General features: G+C 41.1%; 1 protein-coding gene across 3 annotated transcripts in view; it reads right to left on the bottom strand.

The window, feature by feature from the left end:
- Nucleotides 1-26,795, bottom strand: part of LOC135526663 (SH3 domain and tetratricopeptide repeat-containing protein 2-like) — a 56,649-nt gene that overhangs the window by 29,580 nt on the left and 274 nt on the right. For all 3 annotated transcript variants that reach the window (XR_010453341.1, XM_064955202.1, XM_064955203.1), the window contains exons 1-3: nt 26,778-26,795; nt 5,345-5,443; nt 4,323-4,448 (exon numbers count right to left, since the gene is read on the bottom strand). The exon at nt 26,778-26,795 is cut by the window's right edge and continues 274 nt beyond it. Coding sequence is in view for 2 of the 3 variants with exons in the window: in XM_064955202.1 (XP_064811274.1) it covers nt 4,323-4,448; nt 5,345-5,443; nt 26,778-26,795 (243 nt within the window). In the remaining variant the exon portion in view is untranslated. The remainder of the gene's footprint in view (nt 1-4,322; nt 4,449-5,344; nt 5,444-26,777) is intronic.

The following is a 26,795-nucleotide window of genomic DNA, read 5'->3' as shown; positions in this document are numbered from 1 at the left end:
TATAGTCATGTTCAGTGAGTGTATTATAGAGTCATGCTCAGTGAGTGTATTATAGCCATGCTCAGTGAGTGTATTATAGTCATGTTCAGTGAGTGTATTATAGAGCCATGCTCAGTGAGTGTATTATAGAGTCATGCTCAGTGAGTGTATTATAGCCATGCTCAGTGAGTGTATTATAGTCATGCTCAGTGAGTGTATTATAGCCATGCTCAGTGAGTGTATTTTAGAGTCATGCTCAGTGAGTGTATTATAGCCATGCTCAGTGAGTGTATTATAGAGTCATGCTCAGTGAGTGTATTATAGCCATGCTCAGTGAGTGTATTATAGAGTCATGCTCAGTGAGTGTATTATAGAATCATGATCAGTGAGTGTATTATAGAGTCATGTTCAGTGAGTGTATTATAGAGTCATGCTCAGTGAGTGTATTATAGAGTCATGTTCAGTGAGTGTATTATAGTCATGCTCAGTGAGTGTATTATAGCCATGCTCAGTGAGTGTATTATAGAGTCATGCTCAGTGAGTGTATTATAGCCATGCTCAGTGAGTGTATTATAGAGTCATGCTCAGTGAGTGTATTATAGCCATGCTCAGTGAGTGTATTATAGTCATGCTCAGTGAGTGTATTATAGCCATGCTCAGTGAGTGTATTATAGTCATGTTCAGTGAGTGTATTATAGAGTCATGCTCAGTGAGTGTATTATAGCCATGCTCAGTGAGTGTATTATAGTCATGTTCAGTGAGTGTATTATAGAGCCATGCTCAGTGAGTGTATTATAGAGTCATGCTCAGTGAGTGTATTATAGCCATGCTCAGTGAGTGTATTATAGTCATGCTCAGTGAGTGTATTATAGCCATGCTCAGTGAGTGTATTTTAGAGTCATGCTCAGTGAGTGTATTATAGCCATGCTCAGTGAGTGTATTATAGAGTCATGCTCAGTGAGTGTATTATAGCCATGCTCAGTGAGTGTATTTTAGAGTCATGCTCAGTGAGTGTATTATAGCCATGCTCAGTGAGTGTATTATAGAGTCATGTTCAGTGAGTGTATTATAGTCATGCTCAGTGAGTGTATTATAGCCATGCTCAGTGAGTGTATTTTAGAGTCATGCTCAGTGAGTGTATTTTAGAGTCATGCTCAGTGAGTGTATTATAGTCATGCTCAGTGAGTGTATTATAGAGTCATGCTCAGTTAGTGTATTATAGAGTCATGTTCAGTGAGTGTGTTACAGAGTCATGTTCAGTGAGTGTGTTACAGAGTCATGTTCAGTGAGTGTATTATAGAGTCATGTTCAGTGAGTGTATTATAGAGTCATGTTCAGTGAGTGTATTATAGAGTCATGCTCAGTGAGTGTATTATAGAGTCATGTTCAGTGAGTGTATTATAGAGTCATGTTCAGTGAGTGTATTATAGTCATGCTCAGTGAGTGTATTATAGAGTCATGTTCAGTGAGTGTATTATAGAGTCATGTTCAGTGAGTGTATTATAGTCATGCTCAGTGAGTGTATTATAGTCATGCTCAGTGAGTGTATTATAGTCATGCTCAGTGAGTGTATTATAGAGTCATGTTCAGTGAGTGTATTATAGAGTCATGTTCAGTGAGTGTATTATAGTCATGCTCAGTGAGTGTATTATAGTCATGCTCAGTGAGTGTATTATAGAGTCATGCTCAGTGAGTGTGTTATAGAGTCATGCTCAGTGAGTGTATTATAGAGTCATGTTCAGTGAGTGTATTATAGAGTCATGCTCAGTGAGTGTGTTATAGAGTCATGCTCAGTGAGTGTATTATAGAGTCATGTTCAGTGAGTGTATTATAGAGTCATGCTCAGTGAGTGTGTTATAGAGTCATGCTCAGTGAGTGTGTTATAGAGTCATGCTCAGTGAGTGTATTATAGAGTCATGTTCAGTGAGTGTATTATAGAGTCATGCTCAGTGAGTGTGTTATAGAGTCATGCTCAGTGAGTGTATTATAGAGTCATGTTCAGTGAGTGTATTATAGAGTCATGCTCAGTGAGTGTGTTATAGAGTCATGCTCAGTGAGTGTATTATAGAGTCATGTTCAGTGAGTGTATTATAGAGTCATGCTCAGTGAGTGTGTTATAGAGTCATGCTCAGTGAGTGTGTTATAGAGTCATGCTCAGTGAGTGTATTATAGTCATGCTCAGTGAGTGTATTATAGCCATGCTCAGTGAGTGTATTATAGAGTCATGCTCAGTGAGTGTATTATAGCCATGCTCAGTGAGTGTATTATAGAGTCATGCTCAGTGAGTGTATTATAGCCATGCTCAGTGAGTGTATTATAGTCATGCTCAGTGAGTGTATTATAGCCATGCTCAGTGAGTGTATTATAGTCATGTTCAGTGAGTGTATTATAGAGTCATGCTCAGTGAGTGTATTATAGCCATGCTCAGTGAGTGTATTATAGTCATGTTCAGTGAGTGTATTATAGAGCCATGCTCAGTGAGTGTATTATAGAGTCATGCTCAGTGAGTGTATTATAGCCATGCTCAGTGAGTGTATTATAGTCATGCTCAGTGAGTGTATTATAGCCATGCTCAGTGAGTGTATTTTAGAGTCATGCTCAGTGAGTGTATTATAGCCATGCTCAGTGAGTGTATTATAGAGTCATGCTCAGTGAGTGTATTATAGCCATGCTCAGTGAGTGTATTTTAGAGTCATGCTCAGTGAGTGTATTATAGCCATGCTCAGTGAGTGTATTATAGAGTCATGTTCAGTGAGTGTATTATAGTCATGCTCAGTGAGTGTATTATAGCCATGCTCAGTGAGTGTATTTTAGAGTCATGCTCAGTGAGTGTATTTTAGAGTCATGCTCAGTGAGTGTATTATAGTCATGCTCAGTGAGTGTATTATAGAGTCATGCTCAGTTAGTGTATTATAGAGTCATGTTCAGTGAGTGTGTTACAGAGTCATGTTCAGTGAGTGTGTTACAGAGTCATGTTCAGTGAGTGTATTATAGAGTCATGTTCAGTGAGTGTATTATAGAGTCATGTTCAGTGAGTGTATTATAGAGTCATGCTCAGTGAGTGTATTATAGAGTCATGTTCAGTGAGTGTATTATAGAGTCATGTTCAGTGAGTGTATTATAGTCATGCTCAGTGAGTGTATTATAGAGTCATGTTCAGTGAGTGTATTATAGAGTCATGTTCAGTGAGTGTATTATAGTCATGCTCAGTGAGTGTATTATAGTCATGCTCAGTGAGTGTATTATAGTCATGCTCAGTGAGTGTATTATAGAGTCATGTTCAGTGAGTGTATTATAGAGTCATGTTCAGTGAGTGTATTATAGTCATGCTCAGTGAGTGTATTATAGTCATGCTCAGTGAGTGTATTATAGAGTCATGCTCAGTGAGTGTGTTATAGAGTCATGCTCAGTGAGTGTATTATAGAGTCATGTTCAGTGAGTGTATTATAGAGTCATGCTCAGTGAGTGTGTTATAGAGTCATGCTCAGTGAGTGTATTATAGAGTCATGTTCAGTGAGTGTATTATAGAGTCATGCTCAGTGAGTGTGTTATAGAGTCATGCTCAGTGAGTGTGTTATAGAGTCATGCTCAGTGAGTGTATTATAGAGTCATGTTCAGTGAGTGTATTATAGAGTCATGCTCAGTGAGTGTGTTATAGAGTCATGCTCAGTGAGTGTATTATAGAGTCATGTTCAGTGAGTGTATTATAGAGTCATGCTCAGTGAGTGTGTTATAGAGTCATGCTCAGTGAGTGTGTTATAGAGTCATGCTCAGTGAGTGTATTATAGCCATGCTCAGTGAGTGTATTATAGAGTCATGCTCAGTGAGTGTATTATAGAGTCATGCTCAGTGAGTGTATTATAGTCATGAGCAGTGAGGTCATATTACACAGCAGCTGCTGAGTGTCTCAGTGTTGGACTAGGAATAACAGATCTATTACAGCCTGGAGTGACTCTTAGAGTTTTAAAGGGACCCTTTAACATTAGATCCATTTGGGAGAGAGCTACCCTGGAACCTGCTGGAGGAAAAACACAGAGAACCATAGAATAGCTCAGTAGCTGTGCCTACTGTAACGTTAACAATAAAGTCTGTTTTCTTGCAGGATGTTGACATACTGTACATACAGACAACATGAATGATACAGTGATTATATAGACGACTGTATAGAATACAGACAGGTTGCAATAGAGGTGTAATGACAGCATCAACACAAACAGATCCACAATAGAGAGAGAAACACCCTGGCTGTCCCAAATAGCACCGTTTGAGTCAAAGTGCACCTATAGGTATTAGGGTACCATTTGGAACACATCCGTACAGAGCATCTGAGAGCAGAACAGTACCTGAGGAGAACCTCTCACCCACGGCCAGTGACACGGTGCTTCCTCTGGTGAACTCCTCCTTCCTCTTCCAGTAACTGTCTGGCTCCGCCTCCCCACCCCCAGACTCCACCCCCGGCCCTTCCACCCCTGGAGAAGACAGGAAACAGAGATCAGGTCAGGTCAGGTCAGTGGAACCCTCAGGAAGGAACGGGTGAGACAGCTGTTTCGGGGGGTTGATTTTAAAATATACTTGTGTGTCAGCTACATGTGCTCTGTAAGCAAGTGCAAGATCATCGAGCAACCTTGTTTTGTGACAACTGTCAAGAGGGAATGGAGAGCACAATGCTTCCTCGTATATCCTTCTGGAACGCAAACCTGACTGGTAACCAGACAAAGTGACCCAATTGGAGGTTTGTCTCTGTTACTGTATGAGGAAACATTCACACTAAAAGTTACTTAACTGCTGGTGTACAGTGTATTCTGTGGTCCAGCTGATGAGGATTTCAACAGTGATTAGTCTGTTTCCTCCAGAACATCAACAGAACATAAAGAGCCTATCAAAGCCCACCCATCTATTAACGTGCTGCCTCTCCCAGATGGTCTATTATAACATAACGACCTGCTTTACCTGTCCTGACAGGGCTTTGTGATGTGCACGCAAACACACACACACACACACACACACACACACACACACACACACACACACACACACACACACACACACACACACACACACACACACACACACACACACACAGAGAGAAACACATAAAAACAATGAAAAAGGCTTCATGAGCGGCTGGGCTGGCTTCCCCATGTTGTTGTCACATTGTACAGAGAGGATGTCCCAACTCTTCCTCAACCTGGGACTGTTGAGGCAATTGTGTAATACAATGTTTCATTGTTTGCTACAGTACACATCCAGAAGAATTCAAACTCAACATGTGTCTAGGCAATATAACTCATGCAGGACTTAATTGGGATATAATCAGCTGGATGTTTTGTGTCATCGAAGGCTTTACGGCTTTTACTGTAGTTACCTGGATTCATAACATAATTTCCTGGGAAGTGTTCATTGGTTCCCGCTAGTGTGTACGGTGGTTCTCTCCATAGTGCATCTGGGTCAGCAGGGGAGATGTCTGGGAGGGGAGGGAGATAAGTGTTACACACATCAGTATAATGTCGCGTTACCCTGATCAGACGTCGCATGCATCAACCAATGGTTCCATGCCATGTCCTCAACTTTGCCACCGGGCACCAGTTTGTTATAAATATGAAGTGGTTAGCTAATGAATAAATTGTCTATCCAGGCATGTGTAAGATCTGACATGCGACAGCAATGCCTGGGCAGAGGAACGTGCCCAATGTCTGGGAATTGGGAAGGAAATTAGTGTAACACACATCAGTAAATGTCTGGGAGGGAGGAATGATATTAGTGGGACATACCCTTCAGTAACTGTCTGGGAGGGAGGAATGATATTAGTGGGACACACCCATCAGTAAATGTCTGGGAGGGAGGAATGATATTAGTGGGACACACCCTTCAGTAACTGTCTGGGAGGGAGGAATGATATTAGTGGGACACACCCATCAGTAACTGTCTTGGAGGGAGGAATGATATTAGTGGGACATACCCTTCAGTAACTGTCTGGGAGGGAGGAATGATATTAGTGGGACACACCCTTCAGTAACTGTCTTGGAGGGAGGAATGATATTAGTGGGACACACCCTTCAGTAAATGTCTGGGAGGGAGGAATGATATTAGTGGGACACACACATCAGTAACTGTCTTGGAGGGAGGAATGATATTAGTGGGACACACCCTTCAGTAAATGTCGGGGGAGGAGATTAGTGTAACACGAAGTAGTAAACACCATCAAGGGGTGCATGTCAATGGTCTAAATTGGATTCTTCCCTATATCTCCATCAATTCTCCAATGAGGGGAAGGACACAGTTACTAGTCCTGAAAGAAGATTGTGTTGAAAACGTTGCTGTATCACAAACAAATCACATGTGGGCCCAAACAGCAAGCAGTGAACAGACATGCATCGTCTTTACCAGAAAAGCAGATAGCCATCAGATATCGTAAAACAGCATTTCTTAATAATGGCCCTGGGGACCACAAGGGATGCAAATGTTTGTTTTTGCCCTAGCACTATGACCTCACCAGCCACCCTGATCTCAAGACAGCTACTAGCACTATGACCTCACCAGCCACCCTGATCTCAAGACAGCTACTAGCACTATGACCTCACCAGCCACCCTGATCTCAAGACAGCTACTAGCACTATGACCTCACCAGCCACCCTGATCTCAAGACAGATAGTAGCACTATGACCTCACCAGCCACCCTGATCTCAAGACAGCTACTAGCACTATGACCTCACCAGCCACCCTGATCTCAAGACAGCTACTAGCATTATGACCTCACCAGCCACCCTGAACTCAAGACAGCTACTAGCACTATGACCTCACCAGCCACCCTGATCTCAAGACAGCTACTAGCACGTTGGCCTCATGCACTGAGACACAGAACACAACAAGCTGCACAGTTTAGTAACAATGTGACTGACAGTACTGCCACTACAGTACACACACCTAACACAACGTCACACTGACACACCATGCCCTGTACTCTACTATACCTTCATGGGATAGCCTGTTACCCATGTCTTATAGATATACCTACAGCAGCAGTATCTGTCTGAACGAGACAGTTACTGCTCTCTGTCTTCTCATGTCAGTGACCTACTAGCCTCAGCTCCAGTCTGTGGGTACAGATGGCAGGGTGAAGTGGAACCAACCTGGGAAGAGAGGGCAGCGTTTGAGGAGCGGAGAGCAGCAGGAGGACGAGGAGGCCCGGAGAGGAGGGCAACAGCACCATGCCATGTGTACCGGCAGCTTACAGCTCCTAGAAATCAATGATGCCAACTGCTCTCAGCTACTAGGCTTTCAGATTGACTGTCTGGCGGTCTGGCTCTGTCTATTTATCTCAGAGGCAGCACTGACTTTCACTCTCTCTAGTTCTGATCTCTCCCTCTCTCCAGTGTAGGTTGTTTGCTCTGTCGCCCAGTCTATGAACACAAAACACTCTCTTCTGATGGCATGTGTGTGTGGGCTGGTCAGTGAGAGAGAGTGTGTGTATGGTCACTGAGTGTGTGTGTGTGTGTGTTTGTGTGTATGTCACTGAGTGTGTGTTTGTGTGTATGGTCACTGCGTGTGTGTGTGTGTGTTTGTGTGTGTGTGTTTGTGTGTATGATCACTGTGTGTGCGTGTGTTTGCTAAATGACTCCTTACTGTAGGTCTCTCTGGATAAGAGTGTCTACTAAATGACTCCTTACTGTAGGTCTCTCTGGATAAGAGTGTCTACTAAATGACTCCTTACTGTAGGTCTCTCTGGATAAGAGTGTCTACTAAATGACTCCTTACTGTAGGTCTCTCTGGATAAGAGTGTCTACTAAATGACTCCTTACTGTAGGTCTCTCTGGATAAGAGTGTCTACTAAATGACTCACTACTGTAGGTCTCTCTGGATAAGAGTGTCTGCTAAATGACTCCTTACTGTAGGTCTCTCTGGATAAGAGTGTCTACTAGTCCTGTGTGGCTCAGTCGGTAGAGCATGGCGCTTGCAACGCCAAGCGTCGTGGGTTCGATTCCCGCTGGGGCCACCCATATGTAAAAGTAGTGGCCCCAGCCGACTTGTAAGTCGCTTTGGACAAAAGCGTCTGCTAAATTGGATATATTATTATTATTATATTATTATATATTACTAAATGACTCCTTACTGTAGGTCTCTCTGGATAAGAGTGTCTACAAAATAACTCCTTACTGTAGGTCTCTCTGGATAAGAGTGTCTGCTAAATTACTAAAATGTAAGTATTGAAACAATAAACATTGTTTATTCCCTCCTCTTATTGTTTATTCCCTGCTCTCATTGTTTATTCCCTGTTCTTATTGTTTATTCCCTCCCCTATTGTTTATTCCCTGCTCTTATTGTCTATTCCCTCCTCTTATTGTTTATTCCCTCCTCTTATTGTCTATTCCCTCTTCTTATTGTTTATTACCTGCTCTTATTGTGTATTCCCTGCTCTTATTATCTATTCCCTTCTCGTATTGTTTATTCCCTGTTCTTATTGTTTATTCCCTCCTCTTACTGTTTATTCCCTGCTCTTATTGTTTATTCCCTGTTCTTATTGTTTATTCCCTGCTCTTATTGTCTATTCCCTGCTCTTATTGTTTATTCCCTCCTCTTATTGTTTATTCCCTGCTCTTATTGTTTATTCCCTCTTCTTATTCTCTATTCCCTGTTCTTATTGTTTATTCCCTGTTCTTATTGTTTATTCCCTGCTCTTATTGACTATTCCCTGCTCTTATTGTTTATTCCCTGCTCTTATTGTTTATTCCCTGTTCTTATTGTTTATTCCCTCCTCTTATTGTCTATTCCCTGCTCCTATTGTCTATTCTCTCCTCTTATTGTTTATTCCCTCCCCTATTGTTTATTCCCTGCTCTTATTGTCTATTCCCTCCTCTTATTGTTTATTCCCTGTTCTTATTGTTTATTCCCTCCTCTTATTGTTTATTCCCTGTTCTTATTGTCTATTCCCTGTTCTTATTGTTTATTCACTCCTCTTATTGTGTATTCCCTGCTCTTATTGTTTATTCCCTGCTCTTATTGTCTATTCCCTGTTCTTATTGTCTATTCCCTCTTCTTATTGTTTATTCCCTGCTCTTATTGTTTATTCCCTGCTCTTATTGTCTATTCCCTGTTCTTATTGTCTATTCCCTCTTCTTATTGTTTATTCCCTGCTCTTATTGTTTATTCCCTGTTCTTATTGTTTATTCCCTGCTCTTATTGTCTATTCCCTGTTCTTATTGTCTATTCCCTGTTCGTATTGTTTATTCCCTCTTCTTATTGTTTATTCCCTGCTCTTATTGTTTATTCCCTGTTCTTATTGTTTATTCCCTGTTCTTATTGTTTATTCCCTGCTCTTATTGTTTATTCCCTGCTCTTATTGTTTATTCCCTGCTCTTATTGTTTATTCCCTCCTCTTATTGTTTATTCCCTGCTCTTATTGTTTATTCCCTCCTCTTATTGTTTATTCCCTGCTCTTATTGTTTATTCCCTGCTCTTATTGTCTATTCCCTGCTCTTATTGTCTATTCCCTGCTCTTATTGTCTATTCCCTCCTCTTATTGTTTATTCCCTGCTCTTATTGTCTATTCCCTGTTCTTATTGTTTATTCCCTGCTCTTGTTGTTTATTCCCTGTTCATATTGTTTATTCCCTGCTCTTATTGTCTATTCCCTGTTCATATTGTTTATTCCCTGCTCTTATTGTCTATTCCCTGTTCTTATTGTTTATTCCCTCCTCGTATTGTTTATTCCCTGTTCATATTGTTTATTCCCTGCTCTTATTGTCTATTCCCTCCTCTTATTGTTTATTCCCTGCTCTTATTGTCTATTCCCTCCTCTTATTGTTTATTCCCTGTTCTTATTGTCTATTCCCTGCTCTTATTGTCTATTCCCTGCTCTTATTGTCTATTCCCTCCTCTTATTGTTTATTCCCTGTTCTTATTGTCTATTCCCTGCTCTTATTGTCTATTCCCTGCTCTTATTGTCTATTCCCTCCTCTTATTGTGTATTCCCTGCTCTTATTGTCTATTCCCTCCTCTTATTGTTTATTCCCTGTTCTTGTTGTTTATTCCCTCCTCTTATTGTTTATTCCCTGCTCTTATTGTCTATTCCCTCCTCGTATTGTTTATTCCCTCTTCTTATTGTTTTTTCCCTGCTCTTATTGTCTATTCCCTGTTCTTATTGTTTATTCCCTGCTCTTATTGTTTATTCCCTGTTCTTATTGTCTATTCCCTGTTCTTATTGTTTATTCCCTGCTCTTGTTGTTTATTCCCTGTTCATATTTTTTATTCCCTGCTCTTATTGTCTATTCCCTGTTCTTATTGTTTATTCCCTCCTCTTATTGTTTATTCCCTGTGTCAGGATTTGGCCAGGGTTGTTCCGGTTTTTGGTCACTAGATGCCCCCATTGTGCTTTTTGACCTTTTGCTTTCCCTTGATCCCCATTATTATTTGCACATGTGCCTCGTTTACCCTGATTGTATTTAAACCCTTAGTTTCCCTCAGTTCTTTGCTCTGTGTTTGTATGTTAGCACCCAGCCCTAGTATTCTGTGAACTCTTGTTGATCCCGGTGGACGCTCTTGTGGAATTCTGTTTTTTGTTCTTGTTTATTTATTTTTGAGTATCTTTTGAAGCTTTTTAAGCTATACCTACCACCTTGTGGATTTACTTTTTTGTCTTGGAGGAATACCTTGTGGATTACCTTGTTCTTGTGGAATTCCTTTTGAGGTTGTGGAGTTACATGTTTTCCTGAAGGACTTCACTTTTTACTTTATTAAATACACCGTCTCAAGTACTGCTGTGCCTGCCTCATCTTCAGGGTTCTGCCGACTATTCGTGGCTCAGTTGGTTAAGTGACTGTTTCTCACTCCGGAGACCCAGGTTCGTAACCGGGTCCTGACACCCTGTTCTTATTGTCTATTCACTCCTCTTATTGTTTATTCCCTGTTCTTATTGTCTATTCACTCCTCTTATTGTTTATTCCCTCCTCTTATTGTTTATTCCCTGCTCTTATTGTGTATTCCCTGCTCTTATTGTCTATTCCCTCCACTTATTGTTTATTCCCTGTTCTTATTGTCTATTCACTCCTCTTATTGTTTATTCCCTGCTCTTATTGTGTATTCCCTGCTCTTATTGTGTATTCCCTGCTCTTATTGTCTATTCCCTCCTCTTATTGTTTATTCCCTGCTCTTATTGTGTATTCCCTGTTCTTATTTTTTATTCCCTCCTCTTATTGTTTATTCCCTGCTCTTATTGTGTATTCCCTGTTCTTATTGTCTATTCCCTCCTCTTATTGTTTATTCCCTGTTCTTATTGTCTATTCACTCCTCTTATTGTTTATTCCCTGTTCTTATTGTTTATTCCCACCTCTTATTGTTTATTCCCTGCTCTTATTGTTTATTCCCTCTTCTTATTCTCTATTCCCTGTTCTTATTGTTTATTCCCTGTTCTTATTGTTTATTCCCTGTTCTTATTGTTTATTCCCTGTTCTTGTTGTTTATTCCCTGCTCTTGTTGTTTATTCCCTGTTCATATTGTTTATTCCCTGCTCTTATTGTTTATTCCCTGCTCTTATTGTTTATTCCCTGCTCTTATTGTCTATTCCCTGCTCTTATTGTCTATTCCCTCTTATTGTTTATTCCCTGTTCTTATTGTTTATTCCCACCTCTTATTGTTTATTCCCTGCTCTTATTGTTTATTCCCTCTTCTTATTCTCTATTCCCTGTTCTTATTGTTTATTCCCTGTTCTTAATGTTTATTCCCTGTTCTTATTGTTTATTCCCTGTTCTTGTTGTTTATTCCCTGCTCTTGTTGTTTATTCCCTGTTCATATTGTTTATTCCCTGCTCTTATTGTTTATTCCCTGCTCTTATTGTTTATTCCCTGTTCTTATTGTTTATTCCCTATTCTTATTGTTTATTCCCTGCTCTTATTGTTTATTCCCTGCTCTTATTGTTTATTCCCTGCTCTTATTGTTTATTCCCTATTCTTATTGTTTATTCCCTGCTCTTATTGTTTATTCCCTGCTCTTATTGTTTATTCCCTGCTCTTATTGTTTATTCCCTGCTCTTATATGGTGTGTTGATAAACTCAAGCCTGCAGTATTAACTTAAAAGCAGGCATTTAAAAAACTAACACAAAACTACAACTAGCAAAAAGAAAACTGATCAATGAATGCCTGCCTTGGACTGTTAGCATAGCAGTCATTAGCAGCCGAAATCCTACACAAAACCAGAGGTGGAAAAATTACCCAACTGTCATACTTGTGTAAAAGTATAAGTACCTTAATAGAAAGTTACTCAAGCAAAAGTGAAAGTCACCCAGTAAAATACTACTTGAGTAAAAGTCTAAAAGTATTTGTTTTTAAATATAAGTATAATATAAGTATAAAACACTCAGACATTATTTACAGATAGCCATGGGACAAGTCCAACACTCAGAGTCCGCCAGGCCAGAGGCATTAGGGATGACCACGTCTTCTCCGTATAAAACACTCAGACATTATTTACAGATAGCCATGGGTCAAGTCCAACACTCAGAGTCCGCCAGGCCAGAGGCATTAGGGATGACCACGTCTTCTCCGTATAAAACACTCAGACATTATTTACAGATAGCCATGGGTCAAGTCAACACTCAGAGTCCGCCAGGCCAGAGGCATTAGGGATGACCACGTCTTCTCCGTATAAAACACTCAGACATTATTTACAGATAGCCATGGGTCAAGTCAACACTCAGAGTCCGCCAGGCCAGAGGCATTAGGGATGACCACGTCTTCTCCGTATAAAACACTCAGACATTATTTACAGATAGCCATGTGTCAAGTCCAACACTCAGAGTCCGCCAGGCCAGAGGCATTAGGGATGACCACGTCTTCTCCGTATAAAACACTCAGACATTATTTACAGATAGCCATGGGTCAAGTCAACACTCAGAGTCCGCCAGGCCAGAGGCATTAGGGATGACCACGTCTTCTCCGTATAAAACACTCAGACATTATTTACAGATAGCCATGGGACAAGTCCAACACTCAGAGTCCGCCAGGCCAGAGGCATTAGGGATGACCATGTCTTCTCCGTATAAAACACTCAGACATTATTTACAGATAGCCATGGGACAAGTCCAACACTCAGAGTCCGCCAGGCCAGAGGCATTAGGGATGACCACGTCTTCTCCGTATTAAACACTCAGACATTATTTACAGATAGCCATGGGACAAGTCCAACACTCAGAGTCCGCCAGACCAGAGGCATTAGGGATGACCACGTCTTCTCCGTATAAAACACTCAGACATTATTTACAGATAGCCATGGGTCAAGTCAACACTCAGAGTCCGCCAGGCCAGAGGCATTAGGGATGACCACGTCTTCTCCGTATAAAACACTCAGACATTATTTACAGATAGCCATGGGTCAAGTCAACACTCAGAGTCCGCCAGGCCAGAGGCATTAGGGATGACCACGTCTTCTCCGTATAAAACACTCAGACATTATTTACAGATAGTCATGGGTCAAGTCAACACTCAGAGTCCGCCAGGCCAGAGGCATTAGGGATGACCACGTCTTCTCCGTATAAAACACTCAGACATTATTTACAGATTGCCATGGGTCAAGTCAACACTCAGAGTCCGCCAGGCCAGAGGCATTAGGGATGACCACGTCTTCTCCGTATAAAACACTCAGACATTATTTACAGATAGCCATGGGTCAAGTCAACACTCAGAGTCCGCCAGGCCAGAGGCATTAGGGATGACCACGTCTTCTCCGTATAAAACACTCAGACATTATTTACAGATAGCCATGGGACAAGTCAACACTCAGAGTCCGCCAGGCCAGAGGCATTAGGGATGACCACGTCTTCTCCGTATAAAACACTCAGACATTATTTACAGATAGCCATGGGACAAGTCAACACTCAGAGTCCGCCAGGCCAGAGGCATTAGGGATGACCACGTCTTCTCCGTATAAAACACTCAGACATTATTTACAGATAGCCATGGGTCAAGTCAACACTCAGAGTCCGCCAGGCCAGAGGCATTAGGGATGACCACGTCTTCTCCGTATAAAACACTCAGACATTATTTACAGATAGCCATGGGTCAAGTCAACACTCAGAGTCCGCCAGGCCAGAGGCATTAGGGGATGACCACATTATTTACAGATAGCCATGGGTCAAGTCTCTCAGAGTCCGCCAGGCCAGAGGCATACGTCTTCTCCGTATAAAACACTCAGACATTATTTACAGATAGCCATGGGTCAAGTCAACACTCAGAGTCCGCCAGGCCAGAGGCATTAGGGATGACCACGTCTTCTCCTGATAAGTGCGTGAGTTTTACAATTTTCTTGTTCGGCTAAGCATTCAAAATGTATCGAGTACTTTGGGTTGTCAGGGACAGCGTATGGAGCAAGAAGCGCAATATTTTCTTTAGGAATGTAGTGAAGTAAAAGTAAAAGTTGTCAAAAATATACATACTGTAGAAAAGTACATATACACCAAAATCAACTCAAGTAGTACTTTAAAGTACATTACACCACCGCAAAAAAAGCACATGTTCTTGTTAAGTGAATTCCTTTTCTGTTTTCTTCTTCGATGTGATAACATTTGGGAATCAGTGAGTGCTATGTAATGAGTGGAAGTAATGAGTAGTAATAGTGAGGGCTATGTAAAGAGTGGTAGTAATGAGTGCTATGTAATGAGTGGTAGTAATGAGTGCTATGTAAAGAGTGGTAGTATTGAGTGCTATGTAATGAGTGGTAGTAATGAGTGCATATGTAATGAGAGGTAGTAATGAGTGCTATGTAATGAGTGGTAGTAATGAGTGCTATGTAATGAGTAGTGATAGTGAGTGCTATGTAATGAGTGGTAGTAATGAGTCCTATGTAATGAGTAGTAATAGTGAGTGCTATGTAATGAGTGGTAGTAATGAGTGCTATATAAATAGTGGTAGTAGTGAGTGCTATGTAATGAGAGGTAGTAATGAGTGATATGTAATGAGTGGTAGTAATGAGTGCTATGTAATGAGTGGTAGTAATGAGTGCTATGTAATGAGTAGGTTTAGTGAGTGCTATGTAATGAGTGGTAGAAATGAGTGCTATGTAATGAGTGGTAGTAATTAGTGCTATGTAATGAGCGGTAGTAATGAGTGCTATGTAAATAGTGGTAGTAGTGAGTGCTATGTAATGAGAGGTAGTAATGAGTGCTATGTAATGAGTGGTAGTAATGAGTGCTATGTAATGAGTAGGTTTAGTGAGTGCTATGTAATGAGTGGTAGAAATGAGTGCTATGTAATGAGTGGTAGTAATGAGTGCTATGTAATGAGTGGTAGTAATGAGTGCTAAGTAATGAGTAGGTTTAGTGAGTGCTATGTAATGAGTGGTAGTAATGAGTGCTATGTAATGAGAGGTAGTAATGAGTGCTATGTAATGAGTGGTAGTAATGAGTGCTATGTAATGAGTAGTGATAGTGAGTGCTATGTAATGAGTGGTAGTAATTAGTCCTATGTAATGAGTAGTAATAGTGAGTGCTATGTAATGAGTGGTAGTAATGAGTGCTATGTAATGAGTGGTAGTAATGAGTGCTATGTAATGAGTGTTAGTAATGAGTGCTATGTAAATAGTGGTAGTAGAGAGTGCTATGTAATGAGAGGTAGTAATGAGTGCTATGTAATGAGTGGTAGTAATGAGTGCTATGTAATGAGTGGTAGTACTGAGTGCTATGTAATGAGTGGTAGTAATGAGTGCTATGTAATGAGTAGTAATAGTGCATGCTATGTAATGAGTGGTAGTAATGAGTGCTATATAATGAGTGGTAGTAATGAGTGCTATGTAATGAGTGGTAGTAATGAGTGGTAGTAATGAGTGGTAGTAATTAGTGGTAGCAATGAGTGTTAGTAATGAGTGGTAGTAATGAGTGCTATGTAATGAGTGGTAGTAATGAGTAGTGATAGTGAGTGCTATGTAATGAGTGCTATGTAATTGGTGGTAGTAATGAGTGCTATGTAATGAGTGGTAGTAATGAGTAGTGATAGTGAGTGCTATGTAATGAGTGCTATGTAATGAGTGGTAGTAATGAGTAGTGATAGTTAGTGCTATGTAATGAGTGCTATGTAATGAGTAGTAATAGTGAGTGCTATGTAATGAGTGGTAGTAATGAGTGCTATGTAATGAGTGGTAGTAATGAGTGCTAAGTAATGAGTGGTAGTAATGAGTGCTATGTAATGAGTGGTAGTAATGTGTGGTAGTAATGAGTGCTATGTAATGAGTGGTAGCAATGAGTGGTAGTAATGAGTGCTATGTAATGAGTAGTAATAGTGAATGCAATGTAATGAGTGGTAGTAATGAGTGCTATGTAATGAGTGGTAGTAATGAGTGCTATGTAATGAGTGGTAGCAATGAGTGGTAGTAATGAGTGCTATGTAATGAGTAGTAATAGTGAGTGCTATGTAATGAGTGGTAGTAATGAGTGGTAGTAATGAGTGCTATGTAATGAGTAGTAATAGTGAGTGCTATGTAATGAGTGGTAGTAATGAGTGGTAGTAATGAGTGCTATGTAATGAGTAGTAATAGTGAGTGCTATGTAATGAGTAGTAATAGTGAGTGCTATGTAATGAGTAGTAATAGTGAGTGCTATGTAATGAGTAGTAATAGTGAGTGCTATGTAATGAGTGGTAGTAATGAGTGCTATGTAATGAGTGGTAGTAATGAGTGCTATGTAATGAGTGGTAGTAATGAGTGGTAGTAATGAGTGCTATGTAATGAGTGCTATGTAATGAGTGCTATGTAATGAGTAGTAGTAATGAGTGCTATGTAATGAGTGCTATGTAATGAGTGGTAGTAATGAGTGCTATGTAATGAGTGGTAGTAATGAGTGCTATGTAATGAGTGGTAGTAATGAGTGCTATGTAGTGAGTGCTATGTAATGAGTGGTAGTAATGAGTGCTATGTAATGAGTGGTAGTAATGAGTGCTATGTAATGAGTGGTAGTAATGAGTGCTATGTAGTGAGTGCTATGTAATGAGTGCTATGTAATGAGTGGTAGTAATGAGTGCTATGTAATGAGTGGTAGTAATGAGTGCTATGTAATGAGTGGTAGTAATGAGTGCTATGTAATGAGTGGTAGTAATGAGTGCTATGTAGTGAGTGCTATGTAATGAGTGGTAGTAATGAGTGCTATGTAATGAGTGGTAGTAATGAGTGCTATGTAATGAGTGGTAGTAATGAGTGCTATGTAGTGAGTGCTATGTAATGAGTGCTATGTAATGAGTGGTAGTAATGAGTGCTATGTAATGAATGGTAGTAATGAGTGCTATGTAATGAGTGGTAGTAATGAGTGCTAAGTAATGAGTGGTAGTAATGAGTGCTATGTAATGAGTGGTAGTAATGTGTGGTAGTAATGAGTGCTATGTAATGAGTGGTAGCAATGAGTGGTAGTAATGAGTGCTATGTAATGAGTAGTAATAGTGAATGCAATGTAATGAGTGGTAGTAATGAGTGCTATGTAATGAGTGGTAGTAATGAGTGCTATGTAATGAGTGGTAGCAATGAGTGGTAGTAATGAGTGCTATGTAATGAGTAGTAATAGTGAGTGCTATGTAATGAGTGGTAGTAATGAGTGGTAGTAATGAGTGCTATGTAATGAGTAGTAATAGTGAGTGCTATGTAATGAGTGGTAGTAATGAGTGGTAGTAATGAGTGCTATGTAATGAGTAGTAATAGTGAGTGCTATGTAATGAGTAGTAATAGTGAGTGCTATGTAATGAGTAGTAATAGTGAGTGCTATGTAATGAGTAGTAATAGTGAGTGCTATGTAATGAGTGGTAGTAATGAGTGCTATGTAATGAGTGGTAGTAATGAGTGGTAGTAATGAGTGGTAGTAATGAGTGCTATGTAATGAGTGCTATGTAATGAGTGCTATGTAATGAGTAGTAGTAATGAGTGCTATGTAATGAGTGCTATGTAATGAGTGGTAGTAATGAGTGCTATGTAATGAGTGGTAGTAATGAGTGCTATGTAATGAGTGGTAGTAATGAGTGCTATGTAGTGAGTGCTATGTAATGAGTGGTAGTAATGAGTGCTATGTAATGAGTGGTAGTAATGAGTGCTATGTAATGAGTGGTAGTAATGAGTGCTATGTAGTGAGTGCTATGTAATGAGTGCTATGTAATGAGTGGTAGTAATGAGTGCTATGTAATGAGTGGTAGTAATGAGTGCTATGTAATGAGTGGTAGTAATGAGTGCTATGTAATGAGTGGTAGTAATGAGTGCTATGTAGTGAGTGCTATGTAATGAGTGGTAGTAATGAGTGCTATGTAATGAGTGGTAGTAATGAGTGCTATGTAATGAGTGGTAGTAATGAGTGCTATGTAGTGAGTGCTATGTAATGAGTGCTATGTAATGAGTGGTAGTAATGAGTCCTATGTAATGAGTGGTAGTAATGAGTGCTATGTAATGAGTGGTAGTAATGAGTGCTATGTAATGAGTGGTAGTAATGAGTGCTATGTAGTGAGTGCTATGTAATGAGTGCTATGTAATGAGTGGTAGTAATGAGTCCTATGTAATGAGTGGTAGTAATGAGTGCTATGTAATGAGTGGTAGTAATGAGTGCTATGTAATGAGTGGTAGTAATGAGTGCTATGTAATGAGTAGTAATAGTGAGTGCTATGTAATGAGTGGTAGTAATGAGTGCTATGTAATGAGTAGTAATAGTGAGTGCTATGTAATGAGTGGTAGTAATGAGTGCTATGTAATGAGTAGTAATAGTGAGTGCTATGTAATGAGTGGTAGTAATGAGTGCTATGTAATGAGTAGTAATAGTGAGTGCTATGTAATGAGTAGTAATAGTGAGTGCTATGTAATGAGTGGTAGTAATGAGTGCTATGTAATGAGTGGTAGTAATGAGTGCTATGTAATGAGTAGTAATAGTGAGTGCTATGTAATGAGTAGTAATAGTGAGTGCTATGTAATGAGTGGTAGTAATGAGTGCTATGTAATGAGTAGTAATAGTGAGTGCTATGTAATGAGTGGTAGTAATGAGTGCTATGTAATGAGTGGTAGTAATGAGTGCTATTGCCTATCCTAGGGAAAGTATTACATTCCCAGTGTCCTCTTTAGACATATTTCAGAAAAGTTGGACAAATATGACAGCTCTTTCTGTTAATCTCAATACATTTATAAAATGTGTCACTTGAAATGAAATGTATTATTGTAATTTGATGCTGACTTTTACATTTCCTGAACCCCCAGAAAGGTGTTTTCACAACTCTCTCTTAAACTCACCAGAGTGTACCTTGAGATGAATTGAAATGTCTTCTACAGTAGTGGTTCAGAGTACATTCATTCTGTTCTAAAACACATTCTACTGTATCTATCAAAACACATTGGGTTCACATTCAAACAGATCTTAGCTTAGGCGAGCTACTTCTCACGGTTTCAGTAGACAATCAGGTGTTCAAATCAAATGTTATTGGTCACATACACATATTTAGCAGATGTTATTGGTCACATAAACATGTTTAGCAGATGTTATTAGTCACATAAACATGTTTAGCAGATGTTATTGGTCACAAATACATGGTTAGCAGATGTTATTGGTCACATACACATGGTTAGCAGATGTTATTGGTCACATACCCATATTTAGCAGATGTTATTGGTCACATACACATAGTTAGCAGATGTTATTAGTCACATACACATGTTTAGCAGATGTTATTGCTGTTGTAGTAAAATGCTTGTGTTCCTAGCTCCAACAGTGCAGCAGTATCTAACTAAATGCTTGTGTTCACAGCCTTATAGGCCTTGATCAAAATCAAATCAAATCAAATTTATTTGTCACATACACATGGTTAGCAGATGTTAATGCGAGTGTAGCGAAATGCTTGTGCTTCTAGTTCCGACAATGCAGTAATAACCAACAAGTAATCTAACTAACAATTCCTAAACTACTGTCTTATACACAGTGTAAGGGGATAAAGAATATGTACATAAGGATATATGAATGAGTGATGGTACAGAGCAGCATAGGCAAGATAGATGGTATCGAGTACAGTATATACATATGAGATGAGTATGTAAACAAAGTGGCATAGTTAAAGTGGCTAGTGATACATGTATTACATAAGGATGCAGTCGATGATATAGAGTACAGTATATACGTATGCATATGAGATGAATAATGTAGGGTAAGTAACATTATATAAGGTAGCATTGTTTAAAGTGGCTAGTGATATATTTACATCATTTCCCATCAATTCCCATTATTAAAGTGGCTGGAGTTGAGTCAGTGTCAGTGTGTTGGCAGTAGCCACTCAATGTTAGTGGTGGCTGTTTAACAGTCTGATGACCTTGAGATAGAAGCTGTTTTTCAGTCTCTCGGTCCCAGCTTTGATGCACCTGTATTGACCTCGCCTTCTGGATGATAGCGGGGTGAACAGGCAGTGGCTCGGGTGGTTGATGTCCTTGATGATCTTTATGGCCTTCCTGTAACATCGGGTGGTGTAGGTGTCCTGGAGGGCAGGTAGTTTGCCCCCGGTGATGCGTTGTGCAGACCTCACTACCCTCTGGAGAGCCTTACGGTTGAGGGCGGAGCAGTTGCCGTACCAGGCGGTGATACAGCCCGCCAGGATGCTCTCGATTGTGCATCTGTAGAAGTTTGTGAGTGCTTTTGGTGAATTTCTTCAGCCTCCTGAGGTTGAAGAGGTTGAAGAGGCGCTGCTGCGCCTTCTTCACGATGCTGTCTGTGTGAGTGGACCAATTCAGTTTGTCTGTGATGTGTATGCCGAGGAACTTAAAACTTGCTACTCTCTCCACTACTGTTCCATCGATATGGATAGGGGGGTGTTCCCTCTGCTGTTTCCTGAAGTCCACAATCATCTCCTTAGTTTTGTTGACGTTGAGTGTGAGGTTATTTTCCTGACACCACACTCCGAGGGCCCTCACCTCCTCCCTGTAGGCCGTCTCGTCGTTGTTGGTAATCAAGCCTACCACTGTTATGTCGTCCGCAAACTTGAGGATTGAGTTGGAGGCGTGCGTGGCCACGCAGTCGTGGGTGAACAGGGAGTACAGGAGAGGGCTCAGAACGCACCCTTGTGGGGCCCCAGTGTTGAGGATCAGCGGGGAGGAGATGTTGTTACCTACCCTCACCACCTGAGGCGGCCCGTCAGGAAGTCCAGTACCCAGTTGCACAGGGCGGGGTCGAGACCCAGGGTCTCGAGCTTGATGACGAGCTTGGAGGGTACTATGGTGTTGAATGCCGAGCTGTAGTCGATGAACAGCATTCTCACATAGGTATTCCTCTTGTCCAGATGGGTTAGGGCAGTGTGCAGTGTGGTTGAGATTGCGTCGTCTGTGGACCTATTTGAGCGGTAAGCAAATTGGAGTGGGTCTAGGGTGTCAGGTAGGGTGGAGGTGATATGGTCCTTGACTAGTCTCTCAAAGCACTTCATGATGACGGAAGTGAGTGCTACGTGGCGGTAGTCGTTTAGTTCAGTTACCTTAGCTTTCTTGGGAACAGGAACAATGGTGGCCCTCTTGAAGCATGTGGGAACAGCAGACTGGTATAGGGATTGATTGAATATGTCCGTAAACACACCAGCCAGCTGGTCTGCGCATGCTCTGAGGGCGCGGCTGGGGATGCCGTCTGGACCTGCAGCCTTGCGAGGGTTAACACGTTTAAATGTTTTACTCACCTCGGCTGCAGTGAAGGAGAGACCGCATTTTTCCGTTGCAGGCAGTGTCAGTGGCAATGTATTGTCCTCAAAGCGGGCAAAAAAGTTATTTAGTCTGCCTGGGAGCAAGACATCCTGGTCCGTGACTGGGCTGGATTTCTTCCTGTAGTCCGTGATTGACTGTAGACCCTGCCACATGCCTCTTGTGTCTGAGCCGTTGAATTGGGATTCTACTTTGTCTCTGTACTGACGCTTAGCTTGTTTGATAGCCTTACGGAGGGAATAGCTGCATTGTTTGTATTCAGTCATGTTACCAGACACCTTGCCCTGATTGAAAGCAGTGGTTCGCGCTTTCAGTTTCACGCGAATGCTGCCATCAATCCAAGGTTTTTGGTTAGGGAATGTTTTAATCGTTGCTATGGGAACGACATCTTCAACGCATTTTCTAATGAACTCGCACACCGAATCAGCGTATTCATCAATGTTGTTATTTGACACAATACGAAACATGTCCCAGTCCACGTGATGGAAGCAGTCTTGGAGTGTGGAGTCAGCTTGGTCGGACCAGCGTTGGACAGACCTCAGCGTGGGAGCTTCTTTTTTTGGCTTTTGTCTGTAGGCAGGTATCAGCAAAATGGAGTCGTGGTCAGCTTTTCCGAAAGGGGGGCGGGGCAGGGCCTTATATGCGTCGCGGAAGTTAGAGTAACAGTGATCCAAGGTTTTTCCGCCCCTGGTTGCGCAATCGACATGCTGATAAAATTTAGGGAGTCTTGTTTTCAGATTAGCCTTGTTAAAATCCCCAACAACGATGAATGCAGCCTCCGGATAAATGGTTTCCAGTTTGCAAAGAGTTAAATAAAGTTCGTTCAGTGCCATCGATGTGTCTGCTTGGGGGGGGATATATACGGCTGTGATTATAATCGTAGAGAATTCTCTTGGTAGATAATGCGGTCTGCATTTGATTGTGAGGAATTCTAAATCAGGTGAACAGAAGGATTTGAGTTCCTGTATGTTTCTTTCATCGCACCATGCCTCGTTAGCCATAAGGCATACACCCCCACCCCTCTTCTTACCAGAAAGGTGTTTGTTTCTGTCGGCGCGATGCGTGGAGAAACCCGTTGGCTGCACCGCTTCGGATAGCGTCTCTCCAGTGAGCCATGTTTCCGTGAAGCACAGAACGTTACAGTCTCTGATGTCCCTCTGGAATGCTACCCTTGCTCGGATTTCATCAACCTTGTTGTCAAGAGACTGGACACTGGCAAGAAGAATGCTAGGAAGTGGGGCACGATGTGCCCGTCTCCGTAGTCTGACCAGAAGACCGCCACGTTTCCCTCTTTTCCGGAGTTGTTTTTTTGGGTCGCTGCATGCGATCCATTCCGTTGTCCTGTTTGTAAGGCAGAACACAGGATCCGCGTCGCGAAAAACATATTCTTGGTCGTACTGATGGTGAGTTGATGCTGATCTCATATACAGTAGTTCTTCACGGCTGTATGTAATGAAACCTAAGATGACCTGGGGTACTAATGTAAGAAATAACACGTAAAAAAAACTGCAAAAAAACTGCATAGTTTCCTAGGAACGCGAAGCGAGGCGGCCATCTCTGTCGGCGCCGGAAGTACACTTCATAGGGTACCACTTAGGTACCACTTGGGATGAAACCCTGTGTCCTGATTGAATGGGAGTGATTACTGTGTGTCAGACAGCTGTAAACAGCCTGAAGGCGTGTTGGGTCAGAACCTCTTAGAAGAGAAACAGCACTGTTTCCAGACACTGACAGACACATTACAGATAAATCTAAAAGCGCAGAATGAGTCCCAAATGGAATCCTATTCCCTATTTAGTTCACAACTTTTGACCAGAGCCCAATATGGTCAAAAAAAATATCAAAAGCTATATCAGAAGCCATATCAGAAGCCCTATCAAAAACCCTATCAGAAGCCCTATCAAACATCCTATCAGAAGCCCTATCAGAAGCCCTATCAGAAGCCCTATCAAAAATCCTATCAGAAGCCATATCTAAAATCCTATCAGAAGCCCTATCAGAAGCCCTATCAGAAGCCCTATCAAAAACCCTATCAGAAGCCCTATCAAACATCCTATCAGAAGCCCTATCAGAAGCCCTATCAGAAGCCCTATCAAAAATCCTATCAGAAGCCATATCAAAAATCCTATCAGAAGCCATATCAGAAGCCCTATCAGAAGCCCTATCAGAAGCCCTTTCAAAAATCCTATCAGAAGCCCTATCAGAAGCCATATCAAAAATCCTATCAGAAGCCATATCAGAAGCCATATCAGAAGCCCTATCAGAAGCCCTATCAAAAATCCTATCAGAAGCCCTATCAGAAGCCCTATCAAAAATCCTATCAGAAGCCATATCAGAAGCCCTATCAGAAGCCCTATCAAAATCCTATCCGAAGCCCTATCAAAAATCCTATCAGAAGCCATATCAGAAGCCCTATCAAAATCCTATCAGAAGCCCTATCAGAAGCCCTATCAAAAATCATATCAGAAGCCATATCAGAAGCCATATCAGAAGCCCTATCAGAAGCCCTATCAAAAATCCTATCAGAAGCCCTATCAGAAGCCATATCAGAAGCCCTATCAGAAGCCCTATCATAAGCCCTATCAAACATCCTATCAGAAGCCCTATCAGAAGCCCTATCAGAAGCCCTATCAGAAGCCCTATCAGAAGCCCTATCAGAAGCCCTACCAGAAGCCCTATCAAAAATCCAATCAGAAGAGCCAAACATGTGGAAATGACATGGGCAACAGTCTAACAGAGAATATACAATGCCTTGAGAAAGTATTCGGCCCCCTTGAACTTTGCGACCTTTTGCCACATTTCAGGCTTCAAACATAAAGATATAAAACTGTATTTTTTTGTGAAGAATCAACAACAAGTGGGACACAATCATGAAGTGGAACAACATTTATTGGATATTTCAAAGATTTTTAACAAATCAAAAACTGAAAAATTGGGCGAGCAAAATTATTCAGCCCCCTTAAGTTAATACTTTGTAGCGCCACCTTTTGCTGCGATTACAGCTGTAAGTCGCTTGGGGTATGTCTCTATCAGTTTTGCACATCGAGAGACTGAAATTTTTTCCAATTCCTCCTTGCAAAACAGCTCGAGCTCAGTGAGGTTGGATGGAGAGCATTTGTGAACAGCAGTTTTCAGTTCTTTCCACAGATTCTCGATTGGATTCAAGTCTGGACTTTGACTTGGCCATTCTAACACCTGGATATGTTTATTTTTGAACCATTCCATTGTAGATTTTGCTTTATGTTTTGGATCATTGTCTTGTTGGAAGACAAATCTCCGTCCCAGTCTCAGGTCTTTTGCAGACTCCATCAGGTGTCCTTCCAGAATGGTCCTGTATTTGGCTCCATCCATCTTCCCATCAATTTTAACCATCTTCCCTGTCCCTGCTGAAGAAAAGCAGGCCCAAACCATGATGCTGCGACCACCATGTTTGACAGTGGGGACTGTATGTTCAGGGTGATGAGCTGTGTTGCTTTTACGCCAAACATAACGTTTTGCATTGTTGCCAAAAGGTTAAATTTTGGTTTCATCTGACCAGAGCACCTTCTTCCATATGTTTGGTGTGTCTCCCAGGTGGCTTGTGGCAAACTTTAAACTACACTTTTTATGGATATCTTTAAGAAATGGCTTTCTTCTTGCCACTCTTCCATAAAGGCCAGATTTGTGCAATATACGACTGATTGTTGTCCTATGGACAGAGTCTCCAACCTCAGCTGTAGATCTCTGCAGTTCATCCAGAGTGATCATGGGCCTCTTGGCTGCATCTCTGATCAGTCTTCTCCTTGTATGAGCTGAAAGTTTAGAGTGACGGCCAGGTCTTGGTAGATTTGCAGTGGTCTGATACTCCTTCCATTTCAATATTATCGCTTGCACAGTGCTCCTTGGGATGTTTAAAGCTTGGGAAATCTTTTTGTATCCAAATCCGGCTTTAAACTTCTTCACAACAGTATCTCGGACCTGCCTGGTGTGTTCCTTGTTCTTCATGATGCTCTCTGCGCTTTTAACGGACCTCTAAGGCTATCACAGTGCAGGTGCATTTATACGGAGACTTGATTACACACAGGTGGATTGTATTTATCATCATTAGTCATTTAGGTCAACATTGGATCATTCAGAGATCCTCACTGAACTTCTGGAGAGAGTTTGCTGCAATGAAAGTAAAGGGGCTGAATAATTTTGCACGCCCAATTTTTCAGTTTTTGATTTGTTAAAAAAGTTTGAAATATCCAATAAATGTCGTTCCACTTCATGATTGTGTCCCACTTGTTGTTGATTCTTCACAAAAAAATACAGTTTTATATCTTTATGTTTGAAGCCTGAAATGTGGCAAAAGGTCGCAAAGTTCAAGGGGGCCGAATACTTTCGCAAGGCACTGTATATCAATATCTTCATCATCATATCATAGACTGGATCATACTGATTATATTAATGGAACAAATCAGTCATCTGATTCTAATGTAGCCTACTGTACCAGTCAAAAGTAGAATAATAGTGAAGACATCAAAATTATAAAATAACACATGTAGTAATCAAAAAAAAGGGAGATTATTCAAAGTAGCCACAGGAAATAAGGAAAATGTATGGCTGTGGGGTAAGTGTGTGTGAAATGGATGTCAGTGAGGTACAGGGGTAACATGAGACAGACAGGGGGCTCTAAGTTTAGCCTAACCGCCTAGTACAACACACGCCTGTGTGGCTGAACTACTGTTGGGAGATTCCCTCACTGTAGTAGAGTGGCTAACACAGAAAAACACACACACTTCTCTACTGCATATCCTAGTCTAACGATCACACATTATCCATTGATCTCTTTTATTGCCTCTGTCCTATAAATATATATATATATATAGAGAGAGAGAGAGAGAGAGAGAGAGAGAGAGAGAGAGAGAGAGAGAGAGAGAGAGAGAGAGAGAGAGAGAGAGAGAGAGAGAGAGAGAGAGAGAGAGAGAGAGAGAGAGAGAGAGAGAGAGAGAGAGAGAGAGAGAGAGAGAGAGAGAGAGAGAGAGAGAGAGAGAGAGAGAGAGAGAGAGAGAGAGAGAGAGAGAGAGTAGCACTAACACACACAGCATAAGTTCCAGACAAAATGGGACTCAAAACATACTCAATGAATACAGATAGTTAGAGAGAAGAGAGTGTCTCACCTCTGTCCTGCTGTCTGT

This window comes from Oncorhynchus masou, chromosome 32 (genome assembly GCF_036934945.1).
Source record: "Oncorhynchus masou masou isolate Uvic2021 chromosome 32, UVic_Omas_1.1, whole genome shotgun sequence".
NCBI lineage: Eukaryota > Metazoa > Chordata > Actinopteri > Salmoniformes > Salmonidae > Oncorhynchus > Oncorhynchus masou.
The sequence above is the reverse complement of the archived record's forward strand: the minus strand, read 5'-3'. Positions and strand labels throughout refer to the sequence as shown.